The sequence below is a fragment of the Scyliorhinus canicula genome, chromosome 2 (genome assembly GCF_902713615.1).
Source record: "Scyliorhinus canicula chromosome 2, sScyCan1.1, whole genome shotgun sequence".
Lineage (NCBI taxonomy): Eukaryota > Metazoa > Chordata > Chondrichthyes > Carcharhiniformes > Scyliorhinidae > Scyliorhinus > Scyliorhinus canicula.
The window spans coordinates 42,418,392-42,446,005 of NC_052147.1; the positions used below are offsets into that span (position 1 = coordinate 42,418,392).

The 27,614-nt window shown below is 41.3% G+C and overlaps 1 protein-coding gene across 3 annotated transcripts in view; it reads right to left on the reverse strand.

Moving 5' to 3' along the window:
• dync1h1 (dynein, cytoplasmic 1, heavy chain 1) overlaps nt 1–27,614 on the reverse strand; it is a 140,420-nt gene that overhangs the window by 14,589 nt on the left and 98,217 nt on the right. For all 3 annotated transcript variants that reach the window (XM_038776735.1, XM_038776742.1, XM_038776726.1), the window contains 17 exons: nt 25,563–25,716; nt 25,332–25,478; nt 24,498–24,648; nt 23,636–23,889; nt 22,999–23,133; nt 22,800–22,894; nt 22,362–22,533; nt 20,881–20,956; nt 20,609–20,769; nt 19,019–19,130; nt 18,841–18,901; nt 18,028–18,151; nt 15,164–15,277; nt 6,528–6,698; nt 4,028–4,245; nt 3,690–3,793; nt 1,225–1,436 (listed from right to left, as the gene is read on the reverse strand). In XM_038776735.1, the coding sequence (XP_038632663.1) occupies nt 1,225–1,436; nt 3,690–3,793; nt 4,028–4,245; nt 6,528–6,698; nt 15,164–15,277; nt 18,028–18,151; nt 18,841–18,901; nt 19,019–19,130; nt 20,609–20,769; nt 20,881–20,956; nt 22,362–22,533; nt 22,800–22,894; nt 22,999–23,133; nt 23,636–23,889; nt 24,498–24,648; nt 25,332–25,478; nt 25,563–25,716 (2,461 nt within the window). The remainder of the gene's footprint in view (nt 1–1,224; nt 1,437–3,689; nt 3,794–4,027; nt 4,246–6,527; nt 6,699–15,163; nt 15,278–18,027; nt 18,152–18,840; nt 18,902–19,018; nt 19,131–20,608; nt 20,770–20,880; nt 20,957–22,361; nt 22,534–22,799; nt 22,895–22,998; nt 23,134–23,635; nt 23,890–24,497; nt 24,649–25,331; nt 25,479–25,562; nt 25,717–27,614) is intronic.

Consider the following 27,614-nt stretch of genomic DNA (forward strand, 5'->3'; position numbering starts at 1 on the left):
TACAAATATTTCCTGAAAAGGGGCTTGCCTCATTACAAGGAAACAATTTCGGAATAAAATAACATTTAAAAAAAAAGGAAACAATTTCTGCATCAGGGATCTAAAATCAAGGTTAAAACATTATGTTTCCGAACACAGATAAGCAATTTCAGCCTTTTCCCAGTTTGGCAATGGCTTTGATTTTATTTCAGATAATTGTTTTTTAAATTCAGAAGCAGTGGTTAGCAGTGTTGCTTCACAGCACCAGGGTCCTGGTTTCGATTCCTGCTTGGGTCACTGTCTGTGCGGAATCTGCATGGTCTCCCTACGTCTGCGTGGGTTTCCTCTGGGTGCTCCGGTTTCCTCCCACAAGTCCCGAAAGACGTGCGGATAAGTGAATTGGACATTCTGAATTCTCCCTCTGTGTACCCGAACAGACGCCAGAGTCTGGCGACTAGGGGATTTTCGCAGTAACTTCATTGCGGTGTTAATGTAAGCCTACTTGTGACAATAATAAAGATTATTCAATTTACGTACCTTTTTTTCCCAATTAAGGGGCAATTTAGCATGACCAATCCACTTAGCCTGCACACCTTTTGAGTTGTGGGGTTGAGACCCACGCAGACACAGGGAGAATATGCAAACTCCACACGGAAAGTGACCCAGGGCCGTGATTCGAACCCGGGTCCTCAGCGGCGTACGCAGCAATGCTAGCCTCGGCACTGTGAGGAAGCATTACTAGCCACTGTGCCACCCGCTTATTTTTGATAAGCGAATGTTAGTTGAAGGTTTAGGCCAAATTTACGCATGTAGTCAGTGTACTCCATACATACATACATAACATAATCCTTTACATACTGACCCACGTTTACAAAATACAGAATTCTTAAATTTAAACATTACTCGTTGTGAATCTCAAACAGTTGGATTCTACTAAAATAATTATAAATTAGCTTTTGTACACACATCACTGCTCCTTCATTGTACAGATATTTAAAAATATAAATTCAGAGTACCCAATTTGTTTCGCCAATTAAATGGCAATTTAGAGTGGCCAATTCACCTCCCCTGCACATCTTTGGGTTGTGGGGTAAGACCCATGCAGACACGGGGAGAATGTGCAAACTCCACACGGACCGGGATCAAACTTGGGTCCTCGGCATCGTGATGCAACAGTGCTGACCACTGCGCCACCGTGCCATCCCCATTGTTCACAGATATTAAACAATGCTTCACACTTCTCACCTTAATATTGTCAACAGTCCGTTTAAGATGGTTGAGTGACTGCGGAATAAGTTGGAGCCAGTTACAGGCAGTGGTATGAAGCGTTCGCATCCAAATTGGGCGTCCATCTGAAGTTGAACCTGTCCGCTGCTTCTTTTCTGTCTCAGCATAAGCTAGATCGTCCTCATCCTCCAACATCTGCATTTTCAGCATTTTGCTGAGCATGTCAGTGCCTGAACCAGATAAGAGTCAAGGGATCAAAAATAGTCTATCAAAATGAACGTGCTGCCAATCAGCTAATACTGGAGAATGGTGGTAAAATTAATCAATTTAAATCATATACTACAAGAGTAAAAACAGGCAACTGAAAATATGATATTCTGCCAAAGATACACTCGGGAAAATAGTTCAACTAGTTTTCCCTAGTATCTAGAGATATATTCATTAAAATAAAAAGTTGTGTAAACTCAGACTGCTGATAATCAGACAAGTGCATGTCTGCTGAAGAACGAGATCAGACTAGTGTTAGTGACTGTTGCTACACAAGACACAGAAAAACATGCCAGACACAGAAGTAGTAGGAGGACAAATAGAAAAGTATGAATTTCTGTAAATATAGACAAATTGCAGCTTAAAATAAAAGATTTTGAAACAGCACATCCTTAGCAGCTGATGCTTTGATGGTTGATTTCATGATCAGCAGTGAAGTGACAGCATCTGTTGCTAACTGTGGAGAAAGCTGCCCACTAAGATCTAACAACTTCTATGGCCTGGCTATTCCATTTCTCAACGTTAATTTGAATCTGGCACCTAGTCAAAAGGATCTCCACACGTCCAGCAATAGTGATGTCATCAAGTAGGCCAAGCATCAATCATATTAAAGTACTCTCACTGACAGCAAACCAGAAAGAAGGATGCCAAATTATCCTTCACTTTGAATTTGAGTGTTAAATAAATGATTTGGCATACACATGGGGTTACGGTAGAAATATCAAACTTTAGAAAAGATGGGAAACTTTATAATAATGACAAAACTTGACATTCCACAAATATAAAATTAGCTTTCAGGGCAAAGGAGAATGTTCAGCAGTAATTACGAACTCCGTACACCATTAAAAAAGTTGTATAGCATTCAACAACGTGCAGCCTTTTCAGGGGTTTTGCAGAGAGACTAATAGAATAATTGAACAAGTTCTCGTCAGGTCGGTCATTTCTACGGTTGCGCTTACACACACCCAATGGGGAAACATAGAATTACTGACAAACTTTTGGCATTTAACTGCATGCGTGGACTCCAGAAGTTGCTGTCAGATCCAGAGGAGTAATGGCATAAACCCTGACAGTTTCACAGACATTACTACCACAAAATATGGACCAGTATATTTCAAAGAAGTACAAAATAACAAATAACATTATGATACAGTAAGAGGAATTTCCCTGGCAGCTTGCTTAGTAATTAGAAGTTAAATTTAATACTTAAAATTTTTTTTAGAGTTCCCAATTATTTTTTCCAATTAAGGGGCAATTTAGCATGGCCAATCCACCTATCCTGCGCATCTTTGGGTTGTGGGGGTGAAACCCACACAGACAAGGGGAGAATATGTAAACTCCACACGGACAGTGACCCGAGGCCGGGATTCGAACCTGGATGCTCAGCGCTGTATGCGGCAATGCTAACAACTGTGCCACCGTGCTGCCCTTAAACTTAATACTTTAAACTTATTTAACTGATGAATTTGTGCAGTTGTGCACAAAATTTAAACAATTTGAAATTCAAGAAAAGGCATGCATGAAATGTACCATCACTGCTTAGTCAACAATATGAAGCTTACTAGACCTCAGAATTACGACATGGTTTATAATTAACTATCTTGTTCAAATATTCTGCAACACTTTAAATCTCTGGACATCTGAGTTATAAATAGAAATAACTAGAAAATTAAATTCCTTCATATATAAATATACATCTACACATTGCTCCTGATGTATCGTAAATAGATAGTGAACAAACCCGATTAGCTATACAATGAAAACTTGGAATTTGAATATTAGATACATGGATTGCCAAGACGTTAAGGTATTTGTGGGTGGGGGTGGAAGAGGGAAAGGAGATTAATGGGAAGCAAGTGAGAACATAAAAGGTACAGAGGTTGCTTTCAATCCAGATTTTCCTCCTTTGGTGGAAATTGAGTGCAAGTGAAAGAAGTGAAAGCACGAGCCATCCAAAATAACTAACTTTGAGAGAAGAGTGCAGACAAATGCAATTGAATTAGCAAAAAGTGTGAAAAACACAATAAATGAAGTGACAACACCAAATGAGCTACATATATTTTTGACAGAGTCCATCACATGAAATTGCAAAGTTGTAATGTAATAATGCTGATATATTTCCAACATCTATTGTATTATCTTTTCAAATCACAACAATATCAATTTAATTAGTTAGAATAGTTAGCAAAGTTCTAGTACTTGGAAATCTTAGTTACCCTGTGTAGTTAGAAGCACTTTTTCAGCATTGTTTGGTAAACCCAGCCAGGATGGTGTCTGAGTGTCAGGAAGCAGCTCAACCCACTGGATGAACTCCTCTCGTCTGCATAAAAAAATCATCATTTGTTAATTAAAACTAAAAGAGAGAAACTTCTTCAAGTTAAGTTGAGATAACAACTTTGTCTAACAAGGATTCCATAAAGTAAGCACATTTTAAAGAACAAAAGTAAAGGAGAATCTTGCAGCAATTTTTCATTATCTCTGAAGTCGGCATTTTCTTTAAACATGAAATGCAATTTTTATTTGACACAATTGTTAATTGACTTTAAATTTTTACCTGATGCCATCTGGCATTAGAATGTCTTTGTGTCCATCGACCTTACATGCCAATTTAAATTCGCTGTCAAAGCTAGCAGTTGTAAATAGACGCTCCAAAAAGGAGTTCAACAACCGCTGATCGAATTCATTATCAATACGCCCACCATAAATGGACTGTGCCATCAGGGTTTTCAAAGCTGCCCAAGGAATTTTATCAGGTGAAATGTTCTGGCGGCCCTGAAGAAAACAAGACATTTAATTTTGAGTCACTGAAGTTGGGTGTGTTTTGATTTGGTAGTTCACTTCATGATACTCTTAATGCTTGCGCTATAAATAAATTACTAACACTAAAGATTAGTATAATGACAATGATTTTACAACATGTAGGCATTACAAAAGTTTCTAATCATTTGTGTAATGTGTGCAAATTAAGAAATGTTCAGCAAAAGTTAGCTAGATTAGTTCCTGGGATAAGGGGGCTGTCCAATGAATGAGAGGCTAAGTAAATTGGCTTTACTCTGCAGTTCAGAATAAAGAGGGGTGATCTCATTGGAACATTGAAAATTCTTAAGGGGCTTGACAATAGTTACCAAAACATTGTTTCCCCTGACTGGGGAATCTAGAATAAGGGATCACTTTTCTAAGGGCCGGTGCAGACTCGATGGGGTGAATGGCCTCCTTTTGCACTGTAAATTCTATGAATACAAGAACAATTTCATCAAAATGTGTTAAACTGTCTGTTAAAACAGTACTAGATTTATAGTCTTTTGTGATACATCAGGTAGCTAAATTACAATCACTAAAGAGCATCTTTAAGGGGAAAATTTTGTTCATCGTTACATTGAAGTGCTCAGAATTCCAAAACCTATTTAAATTTCAGTTAAAACCAGATCGTTTCACACGAAGCAGCAAAGGTACAATTATCTTGAAAAAAATGATTTCAATGCAGGCAAGTAGAAATACTTTGAAACATTTTTCATTGATGAAGCAACAAAATGTGGTCTGCATGAACTAAAATATTAGCTTTCCATATACTGGACATTTGGGACTTGGTTCTGAGAGAAGCTTTAAGCAAGTAAGTATTAGTAAAATCCTGCATGGAAACACCCATGGTTTGTAGAATTTGCAACAATTCCCAATAAGATCCAAAATGACAAAATTCTAATACCCGAGTTTCCAGTAATGTGAAATGACATCAACCCAAGTATCTATAAATACTGCACGCAGAGTTTAAATCAGAAGTTTGTCCATGTAATGTTTTACTTAAGTTATATTTTGAAGGACTATTCTTTTTTTTTTTAAAATAATTTTTATTGGAATTTTTTACAGAAAATATAAAAATATAACAAGTATAGCAACAAGCAGTAATATGCAACTAACAGCCCCATAACACCCACAATTCCCCCCATACCGTAACATCACATGTATCACACTCCCCCCACCCCCCAAGAGAACTTAACCATAAATTAAAATTAAATAAATCAAATTTAAATAAAATAAGCAAACATAATCAACGTCCCCCCCCCCGGTTGCTGCTGCTACTGTCCCAGTACCCTATCGTTGAGCCAGAAAGTCGAGGAAAGGTTGCCACCGTTTAAAGAACCCTTGCACTGATCCTCTCAGGGCGAATTTAACCTTCTCAAGCTTAATGAAGCCCGCCATGTCATTGATCCAGGTCTCCCGCTTGGGGACCTCGCGTCCTTCCACTGTAGCAAAATCCTTCGCTGGACTACTAGGGACGCAAAGGCCAGCACACCGGACTCTTTCGCCTCCTGCACTCCCGGCTCTACCCCAACCCCAAAGATCGCGAGTCCCCATCCTGGCTTGACCCTGGATCCCACCACCCTTGACACCGTCCTCGCCACCCCCTTCCAGAACTCCTCCAATGCCGGGCATGCCCAGAACATATGGGCATGTTTCGCTGGACTCCCCGAGCACCTGACACACCTATCTTCACCCCCAAAGAACCTACTCATCCTCGTCCCAGTCACGTGGGCCCTATGCAGCACCTTGAATTGGATGAGGCTAAGCCGCGCACACAAGGAGGAAGAATTTACCCTCTCCAGGGCATCAGCCCATGTCCCGTCTTCGATCTGTTCCCCCAGTTCCCCCTCCCACTTCGTTTTCAGCTCCTAGGACTATTCTTTTTATCTCACACAACAATGAAATGAAAATCACTTGTCACAAATAGGCTTCAAATGAAATTACTGTGAAAAGCCCCTAGTCGCCACATTCTGGTGCCTGTTCGGGAAGGCTGGTTCGGGAATTGAACTGCTGCTGGCCTGCCTCGGTCTGCTTTCAAAGCCAGCGATTTAGCCCTGTGCTAAACCAGGAACAAACAAATTACCCCATCCCAATGCAAATGGCACTTTTATTCCTACCTCACCCCAAAACTAAATACATTTAAACATCCTCTTTAGTTATGGCAATTTATTTAGCAGCAAGAATTCTAACACAATAATGGCATGGTTATTTCCGTATCATTTCATTCTGGCATCATGTTTCAAATAAAAATTTACCTTTGCTGTATCATCCAACCAGGTATCCACAGTATCACAAGCAGATCTCAAATCGGATTCACCAAACTCGTACTTCTTGGACCAACCCAGAGGAGCATATCGCAGACGTTCTTGTATAATAGCATGGAACCAGCCCAGAAGGAAGTACAGACGAGCACGCTCATTTGGGGCCTGAAATAACATTTAAATAAATAGTTATAAATCTTGGGGATTTCTAAACCTGTACAATATTTCAAATTATAATGGTTTCTAACTTGTACATTAAAGAATTCAGTTGGCCGGGCTGGGGGCTTGCAATTTTTGGGGTTGCAGTGGAGCCGGGAGTGCAGGAGGCGAAAGAGGCCGGTGTTCTGGCCTTTGCGTCCCTAGTAGCCCGGCGGAGGATTCTTCTTCAGTGGAAGGATTCATAGATTATCATAGAATTTACAGTGCAGAAGGAGGCCGTTCGGCCCATCGAGTCTGCACCGGCTCTTGGAAAGAGCACCCTACCCAAGGTCAACACCTCCACCCTATCCCCATAACCCAGTAACCCCACCCAACACTAAGGGCAATTTTGGACACTCAGGGCAATTTATCATGGCCAATCCACCTACCCTGCACATCTTTGGACTGTGGGAGGAAACCGGAGCACCCGGAGGAAACCCACGCACACACGGGGAGGATGTGCAGACTCCGCACAGACAGTGACCCAAGCCAGAATCGAACCTGGGACCCTGGAGCTGTGAAGCAATTGTGCTATCCACAATGCTACCGTGCTGCCCCTAATGCGAGGCCCCCAAGCGTGGAGGCCTGGGTCAACGATGTGGCAGGGTTTCTTAAATTAGAGAAGATGAAATTTGCCCTAAGGGGATCAGTGCAGGGGTTTTTCAGGAGGTGGCAGCCATTTCTGGATTTCCTGGCAGAACGATAGGAAAAGGTCAGCAGCAGTAGCAGCCTGGGGGTGGGGGAAGGGAGGGGGGGTTTGTTTCGTTGTTTTGGACCGGAGGGATGGGCATAGTTATTCTATGCTAATGGCGGGCATTGATTTATTTCTTTCTCTACGTATACACGGGGCGGGGGGGGGGGGTTTGTCGAAGGGGCGGGCGTGTGTTTTGTGCAAATGGCGGGTGTTAATTTACCTCTTCCTCTGTATATACGCGGGGGGGGGGGGGGAGTGGTACTGTTTTTTCTTTTTTTGTTCTTTGTAAAAAAATAATTTACTTTTTGTTGTTGATATTTCATGAAAATTTTGAACAAAAATTATTTTTTAAAAAAGAATTCAGTCGGAGTGTAAATCAATTAAAATTGTCAAAATGAATGCTAAAATACAAGCAAAACATACTAATGTTAAAACCCTGTTGTTCTGACAGATAGCAATGTTAGAAGTATGTGAAATCAATAGAGCGCAGAGCAACAAAGTAGGATAAGCTTTCAATTTATTCGTTAGTTTTAAGAACTAAAACCAATTTGATGATTTATCATACAAATAAAATCAATGCTCAATTAATCCACCAGATTTAGGGGATAATGTTAAAATGATATGTGAGATAGTAACATTAATGTAGTAACACGTTTTCCATTAAATATTATCCCAAATCCTGAGATTATGAAAATGGCATCAGTGAAGCAGCTGATTGGAGAGTAGCTGCTGAGTCATTATTTAATTATTTCAGGAGTAGGTTCAATAGTCGAATAAATAAAAGCATAGCAGGGCAGTTCGGATCCTTAAGAGCACACATCATGTTTCTTGTGGGAATTCCATAACCATTTGTGCAGGAAGTGTTGTCAGACATAGCAGCTCAACCTCCTGGCTTCAGACCTCCAGCAGTAGCTGCATTACTGTAGTGTGCCTGCGAGATTAAGTGTTTCATGGTTGGCATATTTATAGATGTGGTCACCTGGCTACTAAGAGTATGCAGACAGAGTGGCGGAATGGGCGACTGTCAGGCAGTGAAGGAGGACCAGGTAGTGCAGGAGCACCTGGAGTGCATTTCATACTCTTACTAGTATTTGGTTCTAAAAACTGGTGAAACTGATGTTTTCTCTGGGGAGTGCATCGCACTACAGCTGCCTCAACAGCGGGAATTAAGAATTAGAAAATGTTGATTGGAGATTTGATAGTTAGGGGAACAGATGTGAATCCAGGGTAATATGTGGCCATGCTGATCTGAGAGTCACGGATGGGGAAAGAGAGAAATGGATATAGAGGGAGAGAAATAGAGCACGAGTGTGCTTGTAGTCCATACCTGAACCAATAATACAGGCAGGAAGAGACATGCGATTCTACAGGCAGAGTTGAGGAACTAGGAAGGAAACTTAACTAGCAGCAGGGCCAGCAGAGTAGGCCCTTCGGCCCGCCAACCCTCACCGATCCAGATCCTCCATCTAAAACTGTCGCCTATTTTCTAAGGATCTGTATCCCTCTGCTCCCTGCCCATTCATGTATCTGTCTAGATACATCTTAAATTACGCTATCGTGCCCGCCTCTACCACCTCCGCCGGCAATGCGTTCCAGGCACCCACCACCCACTGTGTAAAGAACTTTCCACGCATATCTCCCTTAAACTTTTCCCCTCTCACCTTGAACTCGTGACCCCTAGTAATTAAGTCCCCTACTCTGGGAAAAAGCTTCTTACTATCCACCCTGTCTATACCTCTCATTATTTTGTAGACCTCAATGAATTCCCCCCTCAACCTCCGTCTTTCTTATGAAAATAATCCTGATCGACTCAACCTCTCTCCATAGCTAGCGCCCTCCATACCAGGCAACATCCTGGTGAACCTCCTCTGCACCTTCTCCAAAACATTCACATCCTTTTGGTAATGTGGCGACCAGAACTGTATGCAGCATTCCAAATGTGGCCGAACGAAAGTCTTATACAACTGTAACATGACCTGCCAACTCTTGTACTCAATACCCCTTCCGATGAAGAAAAGCATGCCATATTCCTTCTTGACCACTTTATCGACCTGCGTTGCCACCTTCAGGGTACAATGGACCTGAACACCCAGATCTCTCTGTACATCAATTTTCCCCAGGGCTTTTTCATTTACCATATAGTTTGCTCTTGAATTGGATCTTCCAAAATGCATCACCTCGCATTTGCCCGGACTGAACTCCATCTGCCATTTCTCTGCCCAACTCTCCAACCTATCTATATTCTGCTGTATTCTCTGACAGTCCCCTTCACTATCTACTACTCCACCAATCTTAGTGTCATCTGCAAACTTGCTAATCAGACCACCTATACCTTCCTCCAGATCATTTATGTATATCACAAACAACAGTGGTCTCAGCACCACACGCAAGTCAGAGCAGATGATTGTGTAGCTGCAGAGAAGATGCAGGGAGGGTAGGTTCTGGATACTTGGGACTGGTCCTGGGGAAGATAGGATTTGTACAAGTGGGGCAGGTTTGCACCTGAGCATAGCCACGGCCAATGTCCTTGTGGGAGATTTGCTCTCATCATTAGGAAGGGTTTAGGATGGCAGGGATGCAGGAAGCATGAAGTAATTTTAGAGAGAAAAACCATTAAGTAATTTTAGAGAGAAAAACCAAGGTGCACAGAGAATTCAGAGACAAATAGCACCAAAGTAGGAAACATAAGGTATTATGTGAGGTCAGAGTAAAAAGGGAATGTAATACGGTCTAAATTAGGGTTATTGTGTAAGTATGTGAATGTAGAGTTTCATAAATGAGGTTGGTGAGCTGAAGGCACATATAGCCACACTGGAGTTTGTTGTGACCCTAATGGAGACCTGGCTCAAAGGGCAAGATTGAGTACTAAATATTCCTGAGTAAAAGGTATTCATGAAAGAAAGGGAATAGAAATATGAATAGAATATAGAATACAGTACAGAAGGAGGCCATTCAGCCAATCGAGTCTGCACCGACCCACTTAAGCCCTCACTTCCGCACTACCCCCGTAACCCAATAACCCCTCTTGACCTTTTATGGTCACTAAGGGCAATTTATTATGGCCAACCCACCTAACCTGCATGTCTTTGGACTGTGGGAGGAAACCTGAGCACCCGGAGGAAACCCATGCAGACACGGGAGAACATGCAAACTCTGCACAGACAGTGACCCAGCGGGGAATCAAACCTGGGACTCTGGCGCTGTGAAGCCACAGTGCTATCTACTTGTACTACCGTGCTGCCCCAATAGTAATATTGATCAAGGAAAACATTGCAATGTTGGGGAGAGAGGACATCCAAGTGAGGTCAAGGGCACAATCTATTTGTTTACAGCTGAGAAACAATAGAGATACCATTTACATTGCCGAGTGCATTCTATAGGCCACCAGTTAGTGGGAAAGATGCAGAGGAATACATTTGCAAAACAATTAGAGAGCGGTGCAAGAACTATCCCAAAATAGATTGAACAGTAATAGTGCGAAGGGCAGAGAGGGACAAGAGTGCTTAAGAGTGCCTTCCGGGGAATTTTCTACATCAATATGTTTCAGTTCAATGATGTGGAGAATCCGGTGTTGGACTGGTGTGGGCACAGTAAGAAGTCTTACAGCACCAGGTTAAAGTCCCAACAGGTTTGTTTTGAATCACTAGCTTTTGGAGCGCAGCTCCTTCCTCAGGTGAATCACCTGAGGAAGGAGCTGTGCTCTGAAAGCGTGGTTCAAAACAAACCTGTTGGGACTTTAACCTCATGTTGTAACACTTCTTACTCAGTTCAATGAGGCATTACTGGATCTAATTCTGGGAAATGATGTGGATCAAGTGCCAGTAGAACACTCAGGGGACTGTGATGATTGCATCATAAGATTTAGAAAAACAAGAAGCAATCCAGAGTAGAAATAATTATTTGGCAGAATGTGGTCCAAGGAAATTGGAATCAAAGACTGGCAGGCAGAACTGCAACAGAATAACAGGCTACCTTTAAAGAGGAGACAGTTCAGGTACAATCAAGGTAAAGCTAGGGCAAACAAATTCAGGGTTCCTTGGATGATTTGGATGGATGATGCAAGTGATAGAGCATAAGAGGGGATGGGGGAGGTCATGAGGGACTTTGGCAATTTTTCGGGGTACAAACTAACCGGGAAGAAAAGCGAGATGTTTGTGGTCCAAGCTAAGGGGCAGGAAAAAGGGACTGGGAGAGCTTCTGCTGAAGTTGGTCGAGAAGAGCTTTCGATACCTAGGGATACAGGTGGCTCAATAGTGGGATGCCCTCCACAAGCTTTAATCCATCTCAGCTGGTAGAGCAGATGGAGGGAGACTTCAAAAGGTGGAACATGCTCCCACTATCTCTAGTGGGGAGGGTGCAGACCGTTAAGATGACGATCCTCCCCAGATTTCCGTTCGTCTTCCAGTGCCTTCCCATCTTCATCCCCAAGTCCACCTTTAAGCGGGTGAACAAGATCATCTCTGGATTCGTATGGGCAAATAAGACGCCGTGAGTAAAGAGACTGTACCTAGAGCGCAGTCGGGGGGCTGGCGCTGCCGAACTTTTGCAGCTACTATTGGGCGGCTAACATAGCCATGATTAGGAAATGGGTATTGGGGGAGGGGTCGACGTGGGAGCGGCTAGAGGCGGCCACATGTAAAGGTACCAGCCGAGGGGCACTTGTAACGGCACCTTTGCCGTTCTCGCTGTCCCGCTACTCCTCTAGTCCGGTGGTGGTGGCGGCATTAAAGATCTGGGGTCAGTGGAGAAAGCACAGGGGGGTGGAGGGAGCCTCAGTCTGGACCTCGATATGTAATAATCACAGGTTTGTCCCGGGCAAGATAGACGGAGGGTTTCAAAGCTGGCATAGGGCAGGCATTAAAAGGATGGGGGACCTGTTCATAGAGGGGACCTTGCCCAGCCTGAAAGCGCTGGAGGAGAAATTCAGTTTGCCCCCGGAAACGCTTTCAGATACCTTCAGGTACGCACCTTTCTGAAAAAACAGGTGGTATCATTCCCGCTGCTACAAGCATGCAGGATACAGGATAGGGTGGTCTCCGGCACCTGGGTAGGAGAGGGGAAGGTTTTGGACATCTACCGGGAACTTCAGGAGGTGGAGGAAGCCCCAGTAGAGGAGCTTACGGGCAAATGGGAGGAGCTAGGTGGGGAGCTGGGTGCGGGCCTGTGAGCGGACGCCCTAAATAAGGTCAATTCCTCTTCATCATGTGCCAGGCTTAGCTTAATCTAGTTTAAGGTGGTCCACCAGGCGCACATGACGGCAACCAGGATGAGCAAGCTCTTTGGGGCTGAGGGTAAACGTGCGAGGTGTGCGGGAAGCACTGCAGATCATGTCCATATGTTCTGGGCATGCCCGGCTCTTAAGGGATTCTGGTGGGGTTTTGCTCAGGCAATGTCCAAGATCTTAGAGACCCGGGTGGTGCCGAGTCCAGAGATAGCGATCTTTGGTGTGTCAGGTGATCCGGGAGTTCAGGAAGCGAAAGAGGCCGACGTGTTGACCTTTGCCTCCCTGGTAGCCTCCGGAGATGGATCCTTTTAATGTGGAGGGACTCGAAGCCCTGAGTGTAGAGACCTGGGTTCATGACATGGCTGGGTTTCTCAGTCTCAAGAAAATAAAGTTTGCCTTGAGAGGGTCCATGGCGGGGTTCTCTCAGAGGTGGTAGCCGTTCCTCGACTTTCTAGGAGAGCAGAGTAAAGGTCAGCAGCATCCCTGGGGGGGGGGAGGGGGTATATTGTTACACTGTATTGTTCTTTTCTTTGTATATACAGCTAACATTTATTTTGTTGTGTACAGTTATGCAAAAATTTTGTTTTTTGACGATAAACACATAGAACATAGAACAGTACAGCACAGAACAGGCCCTTCGGCCCTCGATGTTGTGCCGAGCAATGATCACCCTACTCAAACCCACGTATCGACCCTATACCCGTAACCCAACAACTCCCCCCCTTAACCTTACTATTAGGACACTACAGGCAATTTAGCATGGCCAATCCACCTAACCCGCACATCTTTGGACTGTGGGAGGAAACCGGAGCACCCGGAGGAAACCCACGCACACACGGGGAGGACGTGCAGACTCCACACAGACAGTGACCCAGCCGGGAATTGAACCTGGGACCCTGGAGCTGTGAAGCATTTATGCTAACCACCATGCTACCGTGCTGCCCCTGCTACCGTGCTGCCCCTGGACACCTGGACACCATTTGAAAATTGGCAGATGATATAAAACTCGGAAGTATGGCGAACTGTGAAGAGGATGGTGTTAAACCTAAAGGATGGACAAGGCTGGCGTAATTGGCAGAATAAATTTAATGCAGAGAAGAATGAATGATTCATTTTAGTAGGAAGAACTGAGGCAATATAAAATAAAGGCTGCCATTCTAAATGGGGTGCAGAAGCAGAGGGCCCTAGGGCAAATAGCCAATTCTTTCAGAAGAATGTGAAGCAATGGAGAGAATACATAAAAGATTCATGTGAATGGTTCCAAGGATGAGGTCACATGGATAGATTGGAGAAGCTGGAGCTGTGGTGGGGAAGATTAAGTGGAGATTTGACAGTGTTATTTAAAATCATGAGTGGTCTGGAAGGAGTAAATTGGGAGTAACTGTTCCCATTGGTCTAAGAACCAATTTAAGTTAAAAAAAAATAAATTTAGAGTACCCAATTCAACTTTTCCAATTAAGGGGCAATTAGTGTGGCCAATCCACCTACCCTGCACATCTTTTGAGTTGTGGGGGCGAAACCCATGTAAACATGGGGAAAATGTGCAAACTCCACATGGACAGTGACCCAGAGCCAGATCGAACCTGGGACTTTGGCAACATGAGGCAGCAGGGCTAAACACTGCGCCACCGTGCTGCCCCGAACATCAATTTAAGTTGACTGGCAAAAGAACCAACAGCAATACGATAGGAAAACATTATTGAGGGAGTGGTTAGTATTTGGGGTCAACTGGCCGAAGTGTGGTGGATATGGCGGCAGTTTGGCTTTTAAAAGGGAATTGGATTATCTGCGCAGAAAATAAACTGCAGGAGAGTGGGACTAGATGAGTTGCTTTTGCGGAGCCCTGGCGTGGACACATTGGGTGGAATGGCAGAATATGCTATAACCCTTCCATGATTCAATCTTCCATAAAAAAATCTTAGTTTTTGTTCCTTATGCAAATATTTGGTAAGTGCTTAGGGTGTATTGGGCCCCTAATGTTGATCCTCCAGAATATAGTTCTTACACCAGCAAGATTAATTTAGGGTAGGGAAATCCAAAAGCAGATTATGTGTTTGTAAATATCTACAATTATAGGCAAGGCAGATTTTTTTATTCTGTCAAGCACCTATAAAATCATTGTCCTGGACATGAAATTCTCTAGTGAGTGGGAGCAGAATGCATGCTTGTAACAAATGTTTGGTCCCTCTCCCAATTGTCTTGCAAAACAAGCATCTGCTGCAGAAACTCTGAAATTTGAATGATTGCAACAGACTACATCCGTGTGCACCCATTTTGTAGTTTGGAAGATGATGGCGAAACATTAAATTTTATACTGTGCTGCTGAGCATACCACACATGATAAATGTCCTGGTTTCTGTATCCATATAAGATTTAAAAATATGCTTCTCTGTACTCTGACCACCAGACTTGCTAGTAGCCTCAGCCTTTGCCCACCTAACATGGGAAATTTGATGTTTGTCAATACAAAATACATTTTCTCCAAGAATACAGCGGGGTAAAATCTTTTCTTACTTTGCACATCCTGGAAACCGGGATACTACTGAAGGTCCTGAGCATGTTGGCTTTCACACCAGGTGGTGGTTCAAATACAAATATACGCCCAGCTCGCAATAAATTCACAGGAACCTGCAAATAAGTTAAAGGATTAGTGTGAAACTTGGCATTCTTTTGTTCTATAAAGTACAGGTATACCCACAGATAACAGGAATTTAAAAACTTAATTGTATTCTTTTAAAGCAGCTGGGCACTAAGATTTTAATTACTAACAACTCATTCTCTCTCTAGCCTACAAAGTTGTTTTCAATTAAATCGGTTTCAAAATATTTGACTTGTGTTTCTTTCACAAAAGACAATACAATACATACATGTCCCTGATAGGAATGAAACATTTGATTAGGTTGCTAGAGGAGATCATAATTGGGCTGACTTCATATCTCTTGGTAGATGGCTATAACATACTATGGTTAGACTATGTTAAATCAATAGTGTGCAGTGATATAGAAGGCAACTTTCTTTTGTAAATAGGAACGTGGAAATACTACCATTAAATAGCAGTGTTTTATATATCAAAATAATAAATCAATAATATTGACATTTTTGATCTTACGGAATGTGCAGAGGCTCAAAGGGCCAAATGGTCTACTCTAGTTCCTATTTCTTAATGCTGAGATAGAAACATAGAAAATAGGAGTAGGCCACTCGGCCCATCGAACCTGTTCCACCATTCAACATCACGGCTGACCATCCAACTCCGTAACCTGTTCCCGCTTTCCCCCAACACCCCTTTGATACCTATGCATCTACCCAGTCTAGTCCGGTTAGAATTTTATAGGTTTCCATGAGATCCCCACCTCATTCTTCTGAACTCCAGCGAAACACCATCAAATATAATCCTAACCAAATCAATCTCTCCTCGTACGTCAGTCCCGTTATCCAGCTCTCAGTCTGATAAACCTTTGCTACATTTCCCCTGCAGCAACATCCTTCTTCAGTTAAGGAGACAAGACTGCATACAATATTCCAGGTGTGCTCTCACCCAAGGCCCAATTGCAGCAAGACACCACTGCTCCTGTACTCTAAATCCTCTTGCTATGAAGTTCAACCTACCATTTGCCTCCCTTGCCGCCTGCTGCACCTGCATGCTTACCTTCAGTGACTGGTCTATGAGAATACCCAGGTCTCGTTGCACATTCCCATCTCAATTCATAGCCATTCAGATAAGCAATTATGTTTTTGCTACCAAAGTGGATAACCTCACATTTATCCATCCTCCCACCTAGATTTGTATTATCTGCAAATTTGGAAATATTACATTTTGTTCCCTCATCAAAATCATTAATAGCTGGAGTTCTAGCACCAATCCCTGTTGTGCTCCACTAGTTACTGCCATTCGGAAAAAGACCCGTTTACTCCTACTCTCTCCTGTCAGCCAATTTGTTTTCTATCCATCTCAATACACTGGTCTATCATTCCCTGTTTTCTCCTTACCCCCCTTTTTAAATAGTGGGGTTACATTAGCCACCCTCCAATCTGTAGGAACTGTTCCAGAGTCTATAGAATCTCGGAAGATGACCACCAATGCTCCAGTAATTCTCTAGGGTTACTTCCTTAAGTATTCTGGGATGTTAGATTATCAGATCTGGGGTGTATTGGCCTTCAATTTCCCCAACACCATTTCTCTACTAATACTGAATTCCTTCAGTTCCTCCCAGTCCCAACACTTCTGGTACATTAATTGTCTTCCTTTGTAAAGACCAAACCAAAGTATTTATTTAGTTGCCCAGCTATTTGTTTGTTCCCCATGATAAATTTCCCTGCTTCTGACTGCAAGGGATCTACATTCGTCTTCACCAATCTTTTTCTCTTCACATACCTGTAGAAGCCTTTACAGTCAGTTTTTACGTTTCCCTCAAGCTTTCTCTCGTATTCTATTTTCCCCTTCTTAATTGATCCCATGGTCCTCATTTGCTGAATTCTAAGCTGCTCCTAGTGCTCAGTTGTTGTTCCCGGCCAATCTGCATGCCCCTTCCTTGGATCTAATATTATCTCTAATTTCCCCTGTAAGCCATGATTTGACCATTTATTCAATTTTACTTTTGCGCCAGACAGGAATAAACAATTGTTGCAGTGCACCTATGGGCTCTCTGAAGTTTGGCATTTCCTATCTACTGGAATCCCTTCAAGTAACGTTTCTAATGCATCACAGCCAACTCGCGCCTCATATCATCATAGTTTCCTTTACGAAGGTTCAGGACCCTAGTTTCAAAATCAACCACGTCACTCTCCACCTTGATGATAAATTCTGCCATATTATGGCCGCTCACCCCCAAGGGAATGTCACACCACTAGACTGCCAATTGTTCCTTTCTCATTACACAATACCCAGTCTAAGATGCCTTGTTCTCCAGTTGGTTCTTCAACGTATTGGTTCGGAAAACCAATTTGTATACACTCTAGGAATTCCTCCTCGATGGATGTCCAATCTATATGCAGTTCAGAGTTACTGGTGTTCCTTTATCACATGCATCTCTAATTTCTTATTTAATGCCATTCCCAACATCAACACTACAGTTTGGGGTCTATATACACAACTCCCCACTAATGTTTGTTGCCCCTTCGTGATCCCTAGTTCTTTCTTTTTAATTTATTGGTATTTGAATTTAAAGTCTGGTAAAGATTGACCAATATGTTCAGGGAAAATTTAATTCATTTGACTTCTGAATAGGAATTAATCTAGTTTTAAAAAATAGTTTGGCCAAAGAAAGCTGGCCATAAATACTAGTGGAGTTATAATCTTCGGTAGAATCCAAAATATACAAGCAGCACTACCAATTTATTGAAATTCCAATATTTCGATTTTAAGTGCAACACATTACCTTGGGATTGATCTCCATGGTAAGGAAGAGACGGAAATTAGCATGAGGTTGCAAGGAATGCAGCTTCTTCTCGAGTTGCATGAGCCAACCAGGAGCTAAATGTACATTCTTCAACATCACCCACCTATTAAGACCATTAAGCTGGTTACAAAGTGTCATTAGCATAACATCAAAGGCACATAACCTGTCCTTAATTCTTGGTCAGGTAATAAATCCAATGCACTTAAAGTTATTTTTAAAAAAAGAGTACCCAATCCTTTTTTTCCCAATTAAGGGACAATTTAGTGTGGCCAATTCACCTAGCCTGCACATCTTTGGGCTGCATCTTGGGGTGAGACCCACGCAAACACGGGGAGAATGTGCAAACACCACACGGACAGTGACCCGGGATGGGAATCAAACACGGGTCCTCAGCGCTGTAAGGCAACGCCACTGTGCGCCACCCCTAAATCCAATGCACTTTAATTGTCATATCCATTTACGGACTGCAGGGTAGAAGTGCATGATATATGAATTTATCAAGATACTGATTTCTAAATTGGCAAAACTAGTATTTTTTGTTCATACAAGCACAGACTTTAGCCACTCCAGCAGTGCGTAACTTCAAATTCTAAAACGTTCCGAGAAAATCAAGATAGATTTTTGTGCATAGTACGCAATGCACGACCACAGACATTGTAGGTTTTTAAAATACCAAATATTTCTCATAGTACAAACATTTAACTAGATTTTTAAAATACCAAATATTTCTAATAGTACAAACATTTAACTATAAACAAGAAACTGTGAAATATGTAGAGTAATCTCATTTACCTGCCAGATTTGACAGCTGTATTAATAGCCTTTTCTGCCTGGCTGAAGCCTTCTGCAGAACCTATATTGTATTTGTTAAAATAAATAGTCAATGGAAAGCTCAATTTAAGATCTCAATGATTAAAAAACTAGCATTTCAGTGATAAAATGATATTTACTGCAACAGCAGCATTCTTACCAATGGCAATAGATGTAATCTGTGTGTTTTGCTCAGCTGCAAGATCCTCTCCACGTCCACTAGCATCATAGCCAGGTACAGAGCACATAAGCACAGGAGTGTTTGGTTTTACCTAAAAAGATAGTAAGTGTTGGAGGACATTTTGTGATACTGGACTAGGATATAAATTATAGGTGGCCCTATAACTACATTTGTGCTCCTATATTACTTTCAAATAGTTCTTTTTAAAAAAAATAATTTTTATTGAAAAATTTTGATTTTATACAACATTGACACACCTTAGTAAAATACCGAAAATAACAATAATATTAACAATCATATACATTCGCCCCACCTCCATGAACAACACAACTTTCGAATAGTTCTGATGAAACAAAAGGTACTCATTGGCTTAGATACCTGTTTGGAAGAGGCAATTTGTAGACAGATTGTGTATACATAATGCTGTTAGTATCAGAAAGGACACAAAATGGCTGTTAGCTATTTTGTGATATAAAACGGCTGAACAGGCCACATTCCCTGTAAACTGTCTCATGAGACCCAAGCGTGGGTATGTATAGAGACCCAACAGCCGCTGATAACAGCTTCACAGAACAAGACATGCAAAAATGTATCCTTGATGAGCTCAAGGTTTACAGCTGTAGACAGGACAAATTATTGTTAGTTTGAATGACTTCTGTATGAAGTTAGGGGCGGGTAAGGCAACACCCACTTTAATCATATATGTGATGATTGACTGCATGTAATAAGTGTGACGCGAATATAGTTGATTGATTGTATGTAAATGAGAAAACAACTAATTCTGCCCCTTGAATCTGTATATTAACCAGTGTGAGCTTTAGCTCAAGTGAGAGGTGCTGTCAAAGGCTGCGGAGTCTGAGACCTCCTCTCCCAGAATTCTGACATAATAAACTGCTTTTTAAAATAAAACTTATACTCAGGGCTTTGTGTGAATATTTTCCCCCCTAACAGTAAGCAAGCCAATCTCAACAGATATTGCAGAAATAACCTTCAACAAATTACATACACATACCCTCAGAGTGGTTATAACAGTTCATAGAATCCATACAGTGCAGAAGGAGGCCACCAGCCCATTGAGTCTGCACCAACCCCTCCAAATGATCACTCTACCTAGGCCCACTCCCCTTCCCTATTCCCGTAACATTGATCGAGCCCCATTCACCTAACCTGCAGATCTGTGGACACTAAGGGGGCAACTTAGCATGGCCAATCCACCTAACCCACACATTTTTAGCTACTGGCTAGAACTGTGTGGAGAGTACATAGAAAAAGTTTAAATTAATTTGAAGCAGGACAATACATATATGATCAATATTATGGCCAATAGTAGCTGTCCATTCAGACATATCAAAATAATTGGAAAATAAATGGATAGAAACACCAAATCCTCGGAGAAGTATAGGTCAGTAGAAAAAAAATTGAATTTTATACTCTTCTGTGAACTACCAGCAACTTTTACTGATTTTGCAGGGAAAAATGGAATTTTATTCCTTAAGCACCTAGGAACTCATTTAAAAATGTTAAAACAATGGCTCTTCAAATGTTGTACAAATTGTTTCATCTACATACCTCTGTATCTACGATTGATGATAGGTCTAATGGCTGCTCGATTGATGACATGAAACTGTCTCCCAAAACTGTAGCCACAAAGGTGTGGGCTATTGCCAAGAGGCGGTCTGGTCGGAAAGCCTGGATCAGCAGCAGTCGGTGCATAGCCTGCCCAATAGGAGCTGGACAATAGAAAATAATTTGTAACCTTGCATGGAGCTTTGAAAATTAAAATGAATAAACTCTACCACAAATATTCAATAAAGTTTTGAAATTAAAGACTTGCTGCTTACTGAAAGGTTTCTCACTAGTCCACAGATAAGGCACAGTTTGTTCAGGTGAACTACTCTCCAGCCAGATGTTAAATTGCTGCAGTAAAAGAATACTTGTAAAATTATTGATCAAAATACTTGAATAGTGTTTTGTTTTTAAATAAAGACAGTTGTTAGATGCAATTGTTTTGTAGGACTGGAGCTAAAAATACTTAAATTAGAAACAGCTATATATTTCAATTGCAACAATAATATTGAGTCATATCAGTGTTACATGCACGTTTCGTATGGTATACTTTTCACTATATAACAATGCACCATGAGTGTTCCATGGTGGATTTAAAAAAAAATTTAGTGTAATTTTTTTCCAATTAAGGGGCAATTTAGCGTGGTCAATCCACCTAGCCTGCACATCTTTGGGTTGTGGGGGTGAAACCCACGCAAACTCGGGGAGAATGTGCAAACTCCACATGGACAGTGCCCCAGAGTCAGGATTGAACCTGGGACCTCGGCGCCGTGAGGCTGCAGGGCTAACCCACTGCGTCACCGTGCTGCCCTCCATGATGGATTTTGAGCAATGTGCAAAATGCTGCAATGTCAGAGTAAAGCATTTGAATTAGTGCCATGAAGTCTTTCAACACAACTAGATCAGCTATTTCAAGCTTGCTCTGTTTCTTGGGAATTATTTGTTTCACTTTTTCTCGAATGTGAGGGGAGGAGTATTTAGAACATAGAACAGTACAGCACAGAACAGGCCCTTCGGCCCTCGATGTTGTGCCGAGCAATGATCACCCTACTCAAACCCACGTATCCACCCTATACCCGTAACCCAACAACCCCACCCCCCTTAACCTTACTTTTTAGGACACTACGGGCAATTTAGCATGGCCAATCCACCTAACCCGCACATCTTTGGACTGTGGGAGGAAACCGGAGCACCCGGAGGAAACCCACGCACACACGGGGAGGATGTGCAGACTCTGCACAGACAGTGACCTAGCCGGGATCTGAACCTGGGACCCTGGAGCTGTGAAGCATTTATGCTAACCACCATGCTACCGTGCTGCCCTGGAAGTATTTCTTGACATACTTTGAAGGTACAAGTTAATGTTGAATGTTGAAGAACACGTGCTGTGTACACAGATTTCCAGAGCTGATCCACATTTAGAATGAAATTATTCCAATTTGTTGCTACTGTTTTTATTAAAACTCAAGCAAATTTATAATTTATTTGGAACAATACGAATTGCAACAAGTTGAATAAATATATGCTGGACATCAGTGCACCATGCTGACCAGTCCAGAAGAGATATCCTTATTTGCATATGTGAACAAGTTTGTGGATGAATGAGATTATTTTGGACCATTGATTTGTGTTTACAACCTCTTTCCCCAGTCCAAGAAAAAGTTAAGACAACCCAAAATTGTCTGCAAAGCAGTAAGCTTCAGACAATATATTTAAGTAAAACTGCAGATATCAATTTCTTTAAAATGCAACTTACACCATCCACCTGAACTTTGGAAATTAGATCAAGAAAGACAGGTAAACGACTTAGTCTCTCCATGCCTTCAATTTGTTCTGTAGTGAGATAATCTATCTTGCACAAAGAACCATTCAGCACAATCTCCCGACCACGAAGGAAGTGGTGAAACTCCGTGTCATACGATGGTTCACTGGAAAGAACAAATTAGAGGATTTATATTTAGAAAAAAAATGTTTATAGCCTATTTGTTAAACAAAACTAAACTTTTACAGATAAACTATGAAATTCCCAAAAGGACAAAAAAAAATGAATGCCTATCAACCATCCTTGGAATGCAGAAAATCAGACAGGATGGACCAAATGTTAAAAATTAGCTAATTGCTTCTTAAAACAAAAGTTATCACACAAAACAAAATGTTAAAATTGATTCATGGATGGCAAACAAAAAACATTTACCTAGTTAGGCCCTTGAGGCGAATCTTAGCCAACAGCATTGCAATGGTGATATGATCACTGTGCACCATACCGCGTGCCACTCTGTTAAATGTTCCCTGTGACATTAGAAAATAATGCATTTATCTGTATGCTTGCAAAAATATAGCCCTTTTTGTATAACATTTATAGCAAAGCTTCTTTATTGTCTGTTGATACATACCTGGAAAAGGTCCTTAGTAATAAAAGAGAGGCGTTGTGTATGATCAGTAACCCCTTTCAGATTTGGATTCTCGTATAGAACGGTGTGATAAATATCCAGGAAGAACTGAAGCGAATACTGATATAGGAAGTGAATCTATTGATGAATGAACAACACAAGCAACCTGATCAGATTATCCAGAAAGTACTATCATATCTTTTTCATTATTTTCTGAATCCTCAGATCTTGGGAGCCAGAAGTATCAAAGTACATTTGATCATTCGCAATGCATAAAAAATGAATCCAATACATCATTATTAGGCATGGCATGACTTATATGATTGAATAGCCATACTACGTATTGCACAATGTGTAACAAACTATTTCACCTCTAATGGTTTTATTCGGATTTAACAGATTATTCCAAAACAAACCTAGTCAAGTCTTGAAACACAACTGGTCAGTTTGTAACAAGAGCTAATGCATTCACACAAAACATAAATGAAGGATTTACTACTTTCTTTCATGTCATACCCATTTCAAAAATATTACCTTCCAGATTATTTTTAATTAAAAACATATCATAGAAAGTCAAGTTGCATGTAAATCAACTTCTATATTTGCTTTGATTCATGTGATAAAAGAGATTTTATTCTACCTGGTTTAGTGATTCCATAGTGAAATAAATGCTGCTACATGCTGTAGAAAGTGGCAAGTACTGTTGGGAGACAGCATCCACCTCTGCCATAACAATATCTGTTTCTTCAACCTTCCTGGTGACCTCTGCTGCCTCTTTCTTTAGGTTCTCCAGTGTAGTGATGATGGTGTCATCATCCAAGATACGACCTTTAACTTCATTCAAAGCTTGTAGTAAAGACTTCTCCAGTTGACGCAAACGAAGCTGGAATTCACCTATCAAAAACAAAATAAGCAAAATTCTAGCTCTCGTTTAACCATAATCAGAATTATGCCAAAACGGCAAAATACAACAGTCCCCATTTTTCGTCAACAAATTAAAAGGAGAATAAAACGATCAAATACTTAAATTATAAATATCTACATAGAGGGGAGATTGAAGAATCTAGCTGTCCAATTTGTGCACTACCAAGCTATCTTCTCTGCCCAGCAAGGCATTAACAATTTAACGCTGTAATTCAAACAAGTGGAAAGCAAATTTAGTTTTACTTTTTAAAAAATAAATTTAGAGTACCCATTTCCCCCCCCCCAAATTAACAGTCAATTTAGTGTGGCCAATTCACCTACCCTGCACATCTTTGGGTTTTGGGGGTGAGATCCACGTAGAGAATCTGTAAACTCCACATGGACAGTGAACCGGGGCCGGGATTTAACCCAGGTCCTCTGTGCCGTGAGGCAGCAGTGCTAACCACTGCGCCACCGTTTCGCCCACGCAAATTTAATTTTACATGTTATTTATAAGTTTTGTGAACCCCAGTCTATTCATCAAGGCTTAATTTTTTTTTAAAAAGTCACCGGTGGATCAGTGCTTATTGAAAACCAACCTTGCAATTTCAACAGGTCTGAACGTTTCTCATCTACATCTGGTCTCTCCGCCTTCAGCACCTCATTTAGACATTGGCTTTGTAAGCTGCTACGAGTCACTGTGAAGTTAACAAATGTAACACGAGAGCAAAGGTCTGGTGGGAATTCAACCTATAAGAGAACATATGAATAATAACTATTTCTATTTAAACTCACTTCATATCAATAACCAATTAAGTTATCTCAAGACTCCAAAAATCATCTTTATTCCCCCTCTCTACTAAATTGTCCATTCAATCTCAAAGGCTGGAGTCGCTGAAATATGGTCCCAAGGGTGGCCTGTGGAATGCATTGAAATTTGATAATGACTGCAAAAGTTTTTTTTGTTTACTGTCAGGGGCATTTTGGCTTAATTCGACCTAGTATCTTCTGCCCAATGTCACCACTCCCATATTTCAGCACATGTCACAACTAGATTAACAGATTTCCTGCACCAGAGGTGCTTTTATTACAAAATAATAACGTAGTCCTGGATGAACTATTTCAGCACAGATAGAATATTTCTAAAAATCAATTTGAAGTTTGAATATGGAATTTCTAAAATTGTGAATTCTGAAATTTTCAACTTAATTCAAGATGGCTGTAAAGAAAGACTACGGTGTTGCCAAGTACAGTGAATATGCTTTGAATCAAAGTACGGATTTCTAGAAACCTTTAAAACAGTGATTAACATTTATCTAGCAACTGGGGGGGGCGGGGGGCGGCGGAAGAGGAGAGAACCTGCAGCTCTATGAAAATGTATTATTAGTCTTTAAAATTAGACCATTTTGACCACAGTAATTTCAGTGACTTACAGTTGGGTCTCGTGTAGAGAGGAAAATAACAAATGATGGTGAGAGGTCAATATCTTGATCACCAAGAGTAATGAGCACTCGACCTCCAGTTCTGCGAACTTCACGATTTAGCACTGGGTTCAAGATTGGATCATAACTTTCAACATCCTAGAATTAAAGGGATAGACAGTAATTATACAGAAGCTAGCAAGAATAAAAAAAGATGCTTTGCAATGTAACTTTACAACATACCTGTACCAGTAATGGGTTCCCGAATCTCAATGCACTTTCTAGGTTCTTTCTAAATGCATCATCCAAGAAGCTGGTTCTAGTAATCTTGCGTTCTTTGTACTCATTCATGATGAACTCAGTGGCCTGACCAGATGGGTCAATAATTAATGGGTACCTTTTCAAAAATAGTATGTTTGAGGGAATTACAATGTAATAAACACATGAACTAGATCCAATTCTTTAAATAAAACATAAAAGAACATCTGAAACTTTTTTATATTAAAGAGCCAATATAAACAAGCCAACGTGCAAACCTGAGCTCCAAACGGTAGAATAAAGAATTGAGCATTTGGACCCTCAATGGACAAAAGGTATTTTGTAAGCACCAAGCCATACAGATTAGGCTCAAAGATGTGGCTCCAGTGCATATTAAATTATATTATCAGGCATAGGAAATATTCTGGCCTTGGTTTGTACAGCAAATTCGGACCTTGACATCAAAACCCTCATTCAATGAATGAATAAAAACCATTGTCGAACACAAAATATCTTGCATGAGAAAAGGAAATTTTAAAAGGAAAACTTGGCATTGGATTTCACCAGCAACACTGCCTGACCCAAGAATATGTTGGTTGACATTGCAGTGCATTTATAAGTGAACATGTGAATTTGGAACAACTGCATTAAATGCAGGAAGAGCAACTAAAACATGGAGGGCATATGGGTCACTAACAGGAATAGGAAGTAGCTGAACCAAGGCTGTCAGGGAACAACAGAGTGTGCATCCCGTAACTTAAAATGGGTGCATGGATTCTCAGTCACAACAAGATTAACTGATTTTCTTAGTTAAGCATCTGTACTCATACTTGGCACATTATCACACTATGTTTGGGCCACAGGTGAAGAAATTCATTTGCACCCTCTTCATTTTTACCACATTACTCTACTTCACCTCTATTTCTAACTACTGCTTTAATTTTCTGTTCCTATTCATGTCAGACATTTTTTATGAAAAAAAACTGTTCCACAGATAAGGTGCACGAGAAACTATTTCAAGTGAAAATTAAAACTTGAACATTGGTGTGACTTAACAGTAAAGGGGAAAACCTCATTGTTACCTGCAAGATTTTGAATGAAGATCTATAGATTCAGCAGCGAATGCCCTACACAACCATTAAGTAGTTTTACATAGAACATAAGAGTGCAGGAGGCCATTCGGCACATCAACTCTGCACCAACCCACTTAAGCCCTCACTTCCACCCTATCCCCGTAACCAATAATCCCTCCTAACCTTTTTTGATCACTAAGGGTAATTTATCATGGCCAATCCACCTAACCTGCACATCTTTGGACTGTGGGAGGAAACCGGAGCACCCGCAGGAACCGCACGCAGACACAGGGAGAATGTGCAGACTCTGCACAGACAGTGACCCAGCGGGGAATTGAACCTGGGACCCTGGCGCTGTGAAGGCACAGTGCTATCATGCTGAGCAAGTAACAAATGACAAAATAACTTAGGAAACAACTGTACACTGAAATTGAAGTATCACTTACAAAACAACTGAATGGTAAAACCAAAGTAACAGAAAACTCAAAACTCAATGTTCCTATAAGTTGCTCCTCTAAAAAGCTAAAGGGAATATTTCATTAACCTGACCTGCAAGGAGTATAAAGAGCAAGGGAGGTGCAGCGGGGGAGATCAGTGGTCTCGGGGAGGGGTTTGGTAGTTTTCTCGAGTCACAAAAGCTTCTTAGGCAGGCCCCTGGATCCAGGTGGTGGTGTCTAGACACCCCCTGAATTCACAAAGTCTTCGCCTTGGTGAAGCTGCCGGGTTTCCTTCGACTCATGAAATCCAGCTAACAGCAGCTTAATTCCAAAAGTAAAAAAAACAAACCGTACAGCCTCATTATCATATTTAAAGTTATAATAATAATACTTGTCACAAGTAGGTTTACATTAACACTGCAATGAAGTTACTGTGAAAAGCCCCTAGTCACCACATTCCGGCACCTGTTCAGGTACACAGAGGGAGAATTCAGAGTGTCCAAATGATCTAACAGCACGTCTTTCAG